Source organism: Scatophagus argus, chromosome 6, assembly GCF_020382885.2.
Source record: "Scatophagus argus isolate fScaArg1 chromosome 6, fScaArg1.pri, whole genome shotgun sequence".
Taxonomy (NCBI): domain Eukaryota; kingdom Metazoa; phylum Chordata; class Actinopteri; family Scatophagidae; genus Scatophagus; species Scatophagus argus.
The window spans coordinates 16,544,101-16,554,543 of NC_058498.1; the positions used below are offsets into that span (position 1 = coordinate 16,544,101).

At 41.2% G+C, this 10,443-nt stretch overlaps 1 protein-coding gene across 1 annotated transcript; it reads left to right on the forward strand.

Moving 5' to 3' along the window:
* The first annotated feature begins 239 nt into the window (after positions 1-239).
* map2k2a (mitogen-activated protein kinase kinase 2a) lies at positions 240-10,177 on the forward strand. The gene is made up of 11 exons (XM_046392206.1): positions 240-1,085; positions 1,264-1,474; positions 2,938-3,084; positions 3,205-3,282; positions 3,752-3,803; positions 5,970-6,094; positions 6,702-6,915; positions 7,091-7,155; positions 7,285-7,346; positions 8,250-8,295; positions 8,406-10,177. Exons 1-11 carry the CDS (start codon positions 997-999, stop codon positions 8,514-8,516), a joined length of 1,200 nt encoding a protein of 399 aa, XP_046248162.1. The 5' UTR covers positions 240-996; the 3' UTR covers positions 8,517-10,177.
* The last annotated feature ends 266 nt before the right edge of the window (positions 10,178-10,443 follow it).

The window sequence follows — 10,443 nt, forward strand, 5'->3', positions numbered from 1 at the left end:
TAATTAAATAAAGCAATACAGTTGTAAATAGTGTCTTTTTTTATTCCTGAACTGAAAGTGTTACAGATTTCCTTTTAATCCTATCATCTTCAATATCTATTGTAAATCGTTAGTTCCTGCTTTTTACCACTGGGTGGCAGTAATGCACTTCGCAGCTTGTTTACTAACAGCCATTAAACACATAAGAAAGCAGCTGGGGGTATGTTATGGTAAAACTGAGCTTTCACCTCATTAAAATCAGCATACCAGAGGTGTTATCGCAAACTACAGATGTCACACATCTCCCCTGACATTTCAGCATCTATCGTATCAACTTGTCAGACGGTCTCACTCTCGCGCTATTTATGAGGGGCTCTCCCTGTGGGTGTCTCACAGGTCTGATGCTGCAGCTGCTGCTTCCTGTATTGAAGCACCACCAGCCACAGAAGCGAAGCCCTCTTCGCTTCACAGCCCCACACCCCGAACTGAAACACGGAGGAATTTGTTGCTCGCTCGTGTTGTCCTGCGGAGGGAAGCCAGCCGAATCGTCTCCCCGTGTGGCTGCCGGTAAAACTGTGGCGGCCCTTTATCTTATGAAAGCTGAGAAACGAGTGGCTGCACATTAGGACTCAGACACGCAGGGCACGATTTTTCCAGGAGCTGTTGCTAGCTAGGAGCAGCTAGGCGGCTAGTGGCTAGAAGCAGCAGGTAGATAACCCAGAAGAAGCTGAAAAATAGAAATGCGTTTACTCAGAAAGCTATAGATGCACTGGAAAACGACCTGACTTTTAAAGAGCATCTCGGCATGGTACTATTTACCGAAATAGCGGACTGACATGCTACCGAAAGTACACTAACTTTGCTAACGTTAGCTAACCAAGTTACTAGCCATTTAGAGCTGATCCTGTTGCATTTTCGGACTTGGGTTTCGAGCAAGTGAAAGGCTAGATTAGCACCTTCCTGGTTCACTGCAGGTTATTGCATTATTTGAGAAAGTCGTTTAGGGTAGTTATTGAAATGGCTCCCAAAAGAAGACCGGTTCCCCTGAACATAACGCCCATTGGGGAAGGACAGGCCACCTCCAACACCATTGATGCTGCATCTGAGTGAGTAGCACTGGAATGAGTTAAAATGACATGTGCCGATGTTAAAGAGAATGTCATCCCCATTTACAAGCACAGTATAATGCGTCCCATTTAAATAGCTTTGCTAAATGCCTTATCATTTCTCTCTCTCTCTGTGTGTGTGTGTAACCCTGCTGAACTAACGGTCTCCTCCCCACAGAGCCAACCTCGAGGCCTTACAGAAGAAACTGGGTGAATTAGATCTGGATGAACAACAGAGGAAACGACTGGAAGCCTTTCTTACCCAGAAAGCACAGGTTGGGGAGCTGAAGGATGAGGATTTTGACCCCATATGTGAGTTGGGTGCTGGAAACGGAGGCGTGGTCAACAAGGTCCGCCACAAACCCTCTGGTTTGGTCATGGCTCGGAAGGTGAAGATGATTTTTTTTGTGTTATTTTACAGTTGTTTGTTTGTTGATTTGTTTTTTGTAGGTGAAGTGTGACAGGGAGCTGAAGTAATACAAATTTTTGGGTATTTTTATGCGCTTTAGAGTTTATTATGGTACCATAGCACTGATGTTCGCTTGGTTTGCTGCACCCACGTCTGCATGGAGCCCCAACAACTTGCTGGGTGGAGAAAAGCATCCTGAACGACCCCCTAAATATGTTATGGCCACATAATTAACATACCAGCTAAACTTTGTGACTGACAACATACAGAGAGAACGTCATGTGTAAGGATTAGTTTGTAAAGCAAAATTATTGTATTTACTGAAACCAAAATTAAGCCAAAATAAAGGGAGTCTGGAGGAGGAATGAAGGCAGTGTAAGCATTGGGCCATAGGACCTGGAGCTTCCTCCCTTAAACTGTCAAAGTGCATGAACTAAACTAGCAGTCAGAGCTAAGAAAACTAGATTACCAAAGCTCCACCCTCAAAGGAAGTAAACACAAAATACAGTACAAAAAAGACAAAATTATTAGATGGTCAGTAGGTGTTTTCTGCTAGAGAGAGCAACCTGCTGGTCAGTAGCACTAGAGAGACAGAGAGGAGACATGAACAGAGTGTTTAGCACGCCGTGCACCACAGTTTGAATGCAGCAATAACAAACGCATCAAAACTCACCTGCAACAATGTACAGTTTAAAGAGTTAAGAGCCTTAAATGTGAGCTACAAATAGTTTGGTGAGACCAACACCAAATGGAAAAGAGAATAGCTATTGGATAAAACATCTGGGTCAATATATTGGAATGTGACTGATAAATTATCTAGATACATATCTTTGAGGTCAGTTACAAGCAGTTCCTCAATCACAAACTTTGTTTTGTTTTGTTTTTTTTAAACAAAACTCAATGGAAACCTTATCATTTCAAATATTTCCCTGTTTTTTTTTTTTTTTTTTAATTGTTTGGTCACTTAAAGCTGTCTTCACATAGTGTTGTGTGTTTATGGCAGGTGTTTAGTCTGTGTTCCCCCGTTTGGATCATAAGACAGAAAGTTACTGGGCTCCATGCAGACGCTGTAGCAGCAACTCAAAACAGGCATTAGCTTGTAGACTGTCAGGCTTCTATGTGTGCGTGTTGACATGCCAATATCTCCTGAAAATTCTACAAATAATGAGAAACAATTTAGAATTATTCAGACTTTGTTAACGCGGTTATTGCCGTCTTTAAAAGTAGTCATTCTTCTGTGACAGTTATTGAAAGTATTTTTTTTTAATGAGAAACAATGTTTGTTGAGCTTGCCAGCAGAGCGGACAGTCAAATTAGTCGCTTTTGTATTTATGCCACTACATCCTAACTGAGTTATTTTGAGATGGAAGGAGGTCAGGAGTAACTATTTGTGTTGTGTTGGTCAGAACAGCAGTTTATGGTCTCTTTCTGCCTCCCCCTCAGCTGATCCACCTTGAAATCAAGCCTGCCATCAGAAACCAGATTATCAGAGAGCTGCAGGTGCTGCATGAATGCAACTCCCCCTACATTGTTGGCTTCTATGGGGCCTTTTACAGCGATGGGGAGATCAGCATCTGTATGGAGCACATGGTGAGAGACAAAGGCTGCTGGCAGGGCCTACTACCAGTGAACATAGGATTGATGTGTTTGAATATCAGGATTTTGTCTTCCACTTCCATTGAAATGGAATGTTGCAACATGTCTCTACAGGATGGTGGATCCTTGGACCAGGTCCTGAAGGAAGCCGGAAGAATCCCAGAAGAAATTCTGGGAAAAGTTAGCATAGCTGTATGTAGTTTAATAATTCTTTTACATTTTAGATATTTTGTTCCTGCCCTTTCATATGCTTTTTTTGTTTGTTTGTTTTTTTAAGAAATCTTAAATTTCAAAGAACAGTTTATTAGATTTTAAAAGTGGTTGAAGTTTAAAATTTCCAGTGAAATGAGGAGTCTCAAAACTTGCTACTATTCATGTATTTGCAAATACACTGCTGATTTGTGGGTGTGTGTCTGTTGTGGTTTTGCTTAACTAGCTGTCGTGCATGAGTCACAAACAACAGGACCTGCTGTATTGTACTCAACTCTTGCATCAAGTCCAAATAACCAACTGTAATAATGGAATTACCTAAATAATGTGGTTTTTAATATACCTATAGAGGAACAGCTTATTTTTTTATGTGTATGTATATATAAATTATATATCTATATGTATGTATGTATATGTTTTTTTAATGTTAAATGTTCTCTCTTGTTTACAGGTATTGAGGGGATTAGCTTACCTGCGGGAGAAGCACCAGATCATGCACAGAGGTATGGGTGTTGTCTAGTCGCAATAAGTTCAATTGATCTCAAAATCCCTTCCGCAGCATTTTCAAATCACTGCAGTACAAGAGATATTGAATGTGTAGTTTACAAAATCACACGGTGGGTGATTGACCAACAGCATTATTGGACTTAATGATAATGACGATAATGATGATGTGGGGGTGTATATTTGCACAAAGGTGTGGAGAGCAGTGGTGTGCACATATGTTTGGTAGTAGTGCTGTTCATTAATATGCACAATGCAACATACAGGATTTATCACACAAGCATTTTTTCAGTTATTTGCCATTTCCTGTGAAATGCTTTCATAATGAATAATACTAAAACCAGAGTGCCGTTTTCTACCCGAGGAGTCTTTGACTTCAGATATCCCAAGATGACTAACATTTTGATGATACACCCTTTGTTTTTTCAGCGTTTTTTTAAGTTTCTAGTGTTAAGCACATGACAATAACCTTAGTGCAACAGTTAAGCAATGCCATGGGGCGTTAGACTGTTTCATTTCTTCACTTTTATTTATTTATTTATAAGACAGCACACTTCAACGTTTCTCTAAATGTGCTAATGTTAGTCAGCTGACTGACTGCAGCCAGGTGTTTTAAAACCTCTAGACTAATTAACTGCCATTTCTTTGTTTTTAGTAGGTTTTTTAGTACAGTTTCTTGGCCACTAGGTAGTTAAATAAATAAATCTGAAATATATTAAACATTTTGGTTGTTTACAGCTGGTAAGAGCTATAAAATGTATAGAAATTCCATATGAGTAACCAATTAGGGCAACTCTGTCATGGTCCGGATTGTCATCCTCATTTAGAAATAATATAATGTACGTAGATGTTTTTTGTGAACATTTGTTGTGGGTAATATAATGATTCCCATTCCTTCAGTATTAGTGGTGATTAAATTGTGCTGATGCTTGTGAGGCAGCCAGCAGAGATTCAGACCATGGAAATGTTACACTCTGAACATCACATTAAAAAAAAAAAAGGAGTAGGATTATCCTTGAATTTTCTACTGACATTGTCCTTGCTGCTCTGAAACAGGCTCAAACACACAAACAAAGTGTTTAGGTATGTTTGCTATTTTTTTTTTTTTTTTTGTCAATGAAACCACTTAAAATGCGGCCACATTAACTAGACCGGTTCCAGTCGTCCATGTTCAAATTAGAATTTCTATTAATTGTCTTCATGCTTTTTCCTCCATATGCACCGCATCAACATCTGAAGAGGTTGAGCACGCTCAATACAAGGCAAGCTATTATTTGGAAAATCATAAGTTTCCGATCATAGAAACTTGTAGGATCAAGGGAAAAAACGCCAAGTGAAAACCACTATCTTTGCATTCAGCCAAAATCAGAAGTCACACCATAGCAAAGTCGAAGGCAGACGAGCTTTCCTCAGCAAACCATTGAGGAACTATGGTCGTGTTGTTATGAAATCTTCTGGTCAAGGCAGAAGTCGCATATTGCAGTGAAGGCTCAGAGTTACTGGGTCGGTGGTACTCTAGGACAGTCGTCTGTGAGCTCAGGCTGTAATTGCAGCCTCTCAGATGTGATTATACAGCAGTCGCGCCTTGGTGACCCCTCCCTCTGTGTCTCCATCCATCTTTCTCCTGCTTTTTCCTGCCACCTCTTCCTCAGTGCGTCCTCACGTGTTGGTGGGTCACATACCACAGAGGACAGATTGCAGGGCTCGATCTTACCCCCATTATTTTGCAGTGAAGAGTGGGAAACGTGGAGGTTTAGTCGTATCTATTTTTTTCCTTGCCTGACGAGCACAGCACCACAGACAAAGCTGGGGTGCTGTGCTTTGCACGCTACCTATAGCTGCCACGCTAAACTATAGTCCTGGTCTACATAAATATTTGGCTCAAAGTCATTCTACATATGTTGCAAGAGAGATGTTTTGATTTACAAACGACACTAGCTTCCTTTCAGAAAGCCTGTGGTACTAGGTAGGTGCCAGGAGGGAAATTTGTTGTCAAAGCCGTTTCTCACTTGAGAAACATGTACATGCAGTACATGTGGAGAAAACACCCACATAAAAACTGCATAGCTCAAATTATCAATAGCAAGGTGTTGAGTATGAAAATGAGTCTCACTGAAAACATATTGTACATTTGTTTGTTTGTCCACGTCCCCTCTGTCACAAAGATGTCAAGCCCTCCAACATCCTGGTCAACTCTCGCGGGGAAATCAAGCTGTGCGACTTTGGTGTGAGTGGCCAGCTCATAGATTCCATGGCCAACTCCTTTGTTGGAACGCGCTCCTACATGTCGGTGAGTCAGCTCTCCCCGCCTGCGCCCCCACCTCTTTTCCTCTGGCCCTATCCCCACTTTCCTTCTCCTCTTTTCTCACATTGCTCTTGTTCACTGGCCCCGCCCTCTGCCTTCCCTTCTGGCCCTCCCTCTCTCCCCTGCCAAGAACTGAGGGCTGTGCCCAGGAAAGGGCTTTTTGGCAAAGAGGGATTCAACTGTGCTCACTCTTTCTCGTCCTTCTTTTCCCTCACTCTCAGACACCTGGTGCGTGCAGTGCTGGAAGCTGCTTGTCTGTCCTGTCCTATTCCCATCCCTTCCCCACAAAGCACCACTGGTGTTGCCCTTATATCTCAAATCCCAACTCGCACACCTGTCCTTGCTCACTAAAATAGTCTAAAATAGCTGCTCTTCACTGCCTGCCAAACCCTCCCATCCTCTCTCCTCTTGCCCTCACCACACCCCAATTCTCCTTGCCATAACGCCCCCCCCCCTCCTGCTCTTCCCCTGCCATTATTCTCTCCTTTGCTTCCTGTGCCTTCCCCACCCAGCCCTCTGCCCAACCCTCTCTCCTGCCTAGCATATTGGCTCTACCTGCTCCCTCTGACGTAGATGGTGTGTTTCTCAACAGCCGGAGAGACTGCAGGGCACTCACTACTCAGTTCAGTCTGACGTGTGGAGCATGGGTCTGTCCCTGGTGGAGCTGGCGATTGGCCGCTACCCCATCCCCCCACCGGACACCAAAGAGTTAGAAGCCATCTTCGGGCGGGCTGTTATGGATGGGGCCGAGGGAGAGCCTCACACCAACACGCAGAGGCCCAGACCACCAGGCAGGCCCGTGAGCGGTAGGAAATGCAAACCACTGACAAACACATACATGTAGATTTGTAAAGACTTAGCAGTGACAACATTTTTAAATCCCTTGTTTGGGGATAGATGAAAAAGCTTAATTATGGTGTTATTTAAATTCATCTGTTCTGGCAAAAAGATAATTTGTGTTCGTGATATGTCACTTCGCAGGTCATGGGATGGATAGTAGACCTGCCATGGCCATCTTTGAACTTTTGGACTACATTGTGAATGAGGTCTGAAAAAGCACTGATTTGCACAACATATTCCCATAAACACAGTTCTGTCTCCCTGTGCACAAGCACATTGTGTTTGTTTGCATTAATTATTCTGTTTCTGATCGTTGATTCTTGGTTCCTCCTCAGCCACCCCCTAAACTGCCACTTGGGGTCTTCACCAATGACTTCCAGGACTTTGTGACAAAATGGTAAGCAGCATTTTCAGAGTGAGCTACCAAACAAAAGCCTCCAGCACTCTCTTTTATGCAAAAATGAATAATGAGCAGTAAACAATACAGAATACTGAGAGCTTAAGCTCTACGCTGTATTTGAAGTCATATTTAGACAGCAGTTGGTGTTGATGCAGTTGGATAAACCTGCAACCAATCAGAGCAATGACACATGTGACATATTGCTGACCAACACATAAATATAAACAGTCTACAGCATTCAGAGATGAGCTGTGATGGTGTAGCATCAATACATCTGTGAACACACATACCTGCATACATATTTTGGTGTTTAAGTAACTGATACAAAAAGTTTCATAATCCTCGGGAGTTACTTCGCCTATCAAATTGTGTTCACTGAGTCTTTGTTCTTGCCACTGACACGCTCAGATTGTTGTTCTAAGGGTCTGACAACATTATGGAAAGGATCCATACAAAGATAGACCTTTTTGCTAAAGGATAACTTCTTTTTTGTTTAGCCAGAAACAGCGGTTGCATCGCCCTACTCAAAGCCACCTGACTCCATTGACAAAAACAGTCATTTTACCTTGCGGATCATTATAAAACATACTCCATTCAAACCTAACACAGATTCACTTTTCAGATTTGATCTAAACTGTTAGTCAGAGACTTGGTTAGTTTTTGCACTCTTCCTGTCACTGACTCTGGTTTGGTAGAAATAGCCTTAATTCGTCAAGTTAGACGTGAAAATATTCTATGATATATAATATTCCCGTTCCCAGGCTAGCTGGTTACAGAAACTCGCCTACTGAGATCTGAAATTGTTTGGAAAAATGTGCTTAATCCGTCATCGAAAGTAGCAACTCTATGGATTCTCATGTCATGTCCCATGTAACGTTTTGGTGTCCTTTGTATCCGTAGTTTGATCAAAAACCCAGCTGAGAGAGCAGATCTAAAGATGTTGATGGTGGGTACCTGGACTTCATTTTCATTCATCTGACTATTCAATTACTCTGTTATTATTGTGTTAGTAATTCTGATAGCACAAACAACAGTTTACCTTTGGTTTTCTTTCAGAGTCACACGTTCATCAAACGATCAGAAGTGGAGGAAGTGGACTTTGCCGGCTGGTTGTGCAAAACGATGGGCCTCAACCAGCCCAGTACTCCCACCCGTGGCACTGAGTGAATAGCCCCCTACTGCCCTGGCATACCTCTGGGTCTTGCTTGCATACACATAAATATACTGCACTTACACACACACACCAGAGATCACATACATTGGCACTTTTTTCATCTTGCTCTTGGGTAAAAACCTTTTGGCCTCCCCCTTCATTTATTTCTTCACCAGCAGCAGGGCCGTTTGAGTCATTGTATTGTAAGGCCACAGCTTCACCATGCCAGTGTCAAGAGTAGCCACAGTTCACTTTTCCACAATGCTACAGAGGATGTAAAACACTGAAGGGCTGCCAGAGTGTCAGCTAAATTTGCATTGTTTGACAAAACTTCTTTTTGTATTGTTGAATATTCTGTATTAATCTTTTCTAAGGCAACAGTTAATGGCTTGTGGGACTGTATTTTAATAAAGTAACCTGTAACCTTCCAAACAGAGAGAAATCCAAACCTATAACCTACTTGCAAATTCTTAATTGCTTTTATTGAAGGTGAATGCAAATGTTTTGATTTAAAAATCCCCTTGTCAAACTTAATCATGCTAAAACATTATCTTCAGAAACCTTGCAGTTACCTCCAATATTATAATCAAATTTGTGAGTAGAGAGCTGAGGACAAATGTGCATAGTACAGTCATTTTCACTTTTTGGTAAATGAACGATCACTCTAAAGATCATTTTGTGAACAGAGTCACAAACCAAAGAGAGTACTCATGACTACTAAAGTTTTCCAATGCCCGAGTGTTTTTATTTTGTTGTATGCATATCCATGCAACAGTTTATCATTGTACTTTGGGTGCTTTGATTTATTTCATTCAGTGATCTACACTGTGCTGACACTGTTTCCTCAACATGCATTTCAGTTCATATCCCACACCGTCTCTCTCACACACATGGGAGGAGGCATATGCCAGAATGCCGTTGTTGACATTGAGAAAACAATGATCAAAATGTATTCATGGGATGATATAGCATGGTTTATTATCTTTCTAATACTGTATGTGTATTTTATTTCCCAAGATCATGATGAGGATGATTAGCTGGTGTTTTTTTTTTTTTTTTTATCAAAAGCCTGAATCTCTGCAATGTGTATTTCAATCATGTTGATTAATTTGACTTTTTTTTTCCTCTTTGTTGTTGGTCTGTACTTTCCCCGACGTGTTTTTGATTATGTTTTCACTGTACTGCTACGTGTGGCGTTCCAAGCTTTCTCTTGGGAAACAACCAGCCTTGAGGTGTGCTTTTTGAAAATACTTGGGTTGAAATACAACATGTTTCCTTCAATTTTAACACAGTCAGCTGTGGTAAAAGTATGAAGTAGTACGAAAGGATTGACTGAACATTTTAACCCAGGTCAGTGTTGGTCACATGGTGGTGGTGTTACTTGCTAGCCTGCCGTCTTGCTAGAGCTCTTGTATTCTCTCTGCTTATGGCTGCCCTTTCTTATTCCCCCCAAAATGTGCATTCGTTCAGAGCAAAATGAATGCATTGTCACTTGTATGTGTACAAAGCTATATACAAAAATGACAGGAGTACTATTTTGCAGTCTTAATATACAAATTTTTGATTTATGTAAAAGACAAGGGAGAAGAGTCATTTTATTATAATATAAAAAAAAATGTGTTGGATATGGTTATAATGTGTAAAAAGATTAAAATAAAACTTATTTGTGAATGTACTACAAGTTTTGCTGTCATTAATGTGCATCTTTCTTAAACAGACTGAAGCTGGACCAGAAATTGTAGCGCTCTAGTAAACTTATCTAACCTCTCAACAGAACAATAATAACTGCACAGATAACAACAACTACATTTCTTTTCTTTGTAAATGTGTTAGGCCGACATTGATATGATTGAGGTCATGGTCTTGGTATTTTTCCAAATTCCCTGAAAAAATACCTGGTGGGTATTTTACACAATGATTACAGTCCCTTTGAGTCATTGG

What these genes read in the sequence shown, in the direction of transcription:
- map2k2a (XM_046392206.1), top strand. Translation starts at nt 997, where the DNA reads ATGGCTCCCAAAAGAAGACCGGTTCCCCTGAACATAACGCCCATTGGG. An exon ending in ACCATTGATGCTGCATCTGA is followed by an intron (nt 1,086 to 1,263) that starts GTGAGTAGCACT and finishes TCCTCCCCACAG; the next exon opens with AGCCAACCTCGAGGCCTTAC. An exon ending in GCATCTGTATGGAGCACATG is followed by an intron (nt 3,085 to 3,204) that starts GTGAGAGACAAA and finishes ATGTCTCTACAG; the next exon opens with GATGGTGGATCCTTGGACCA.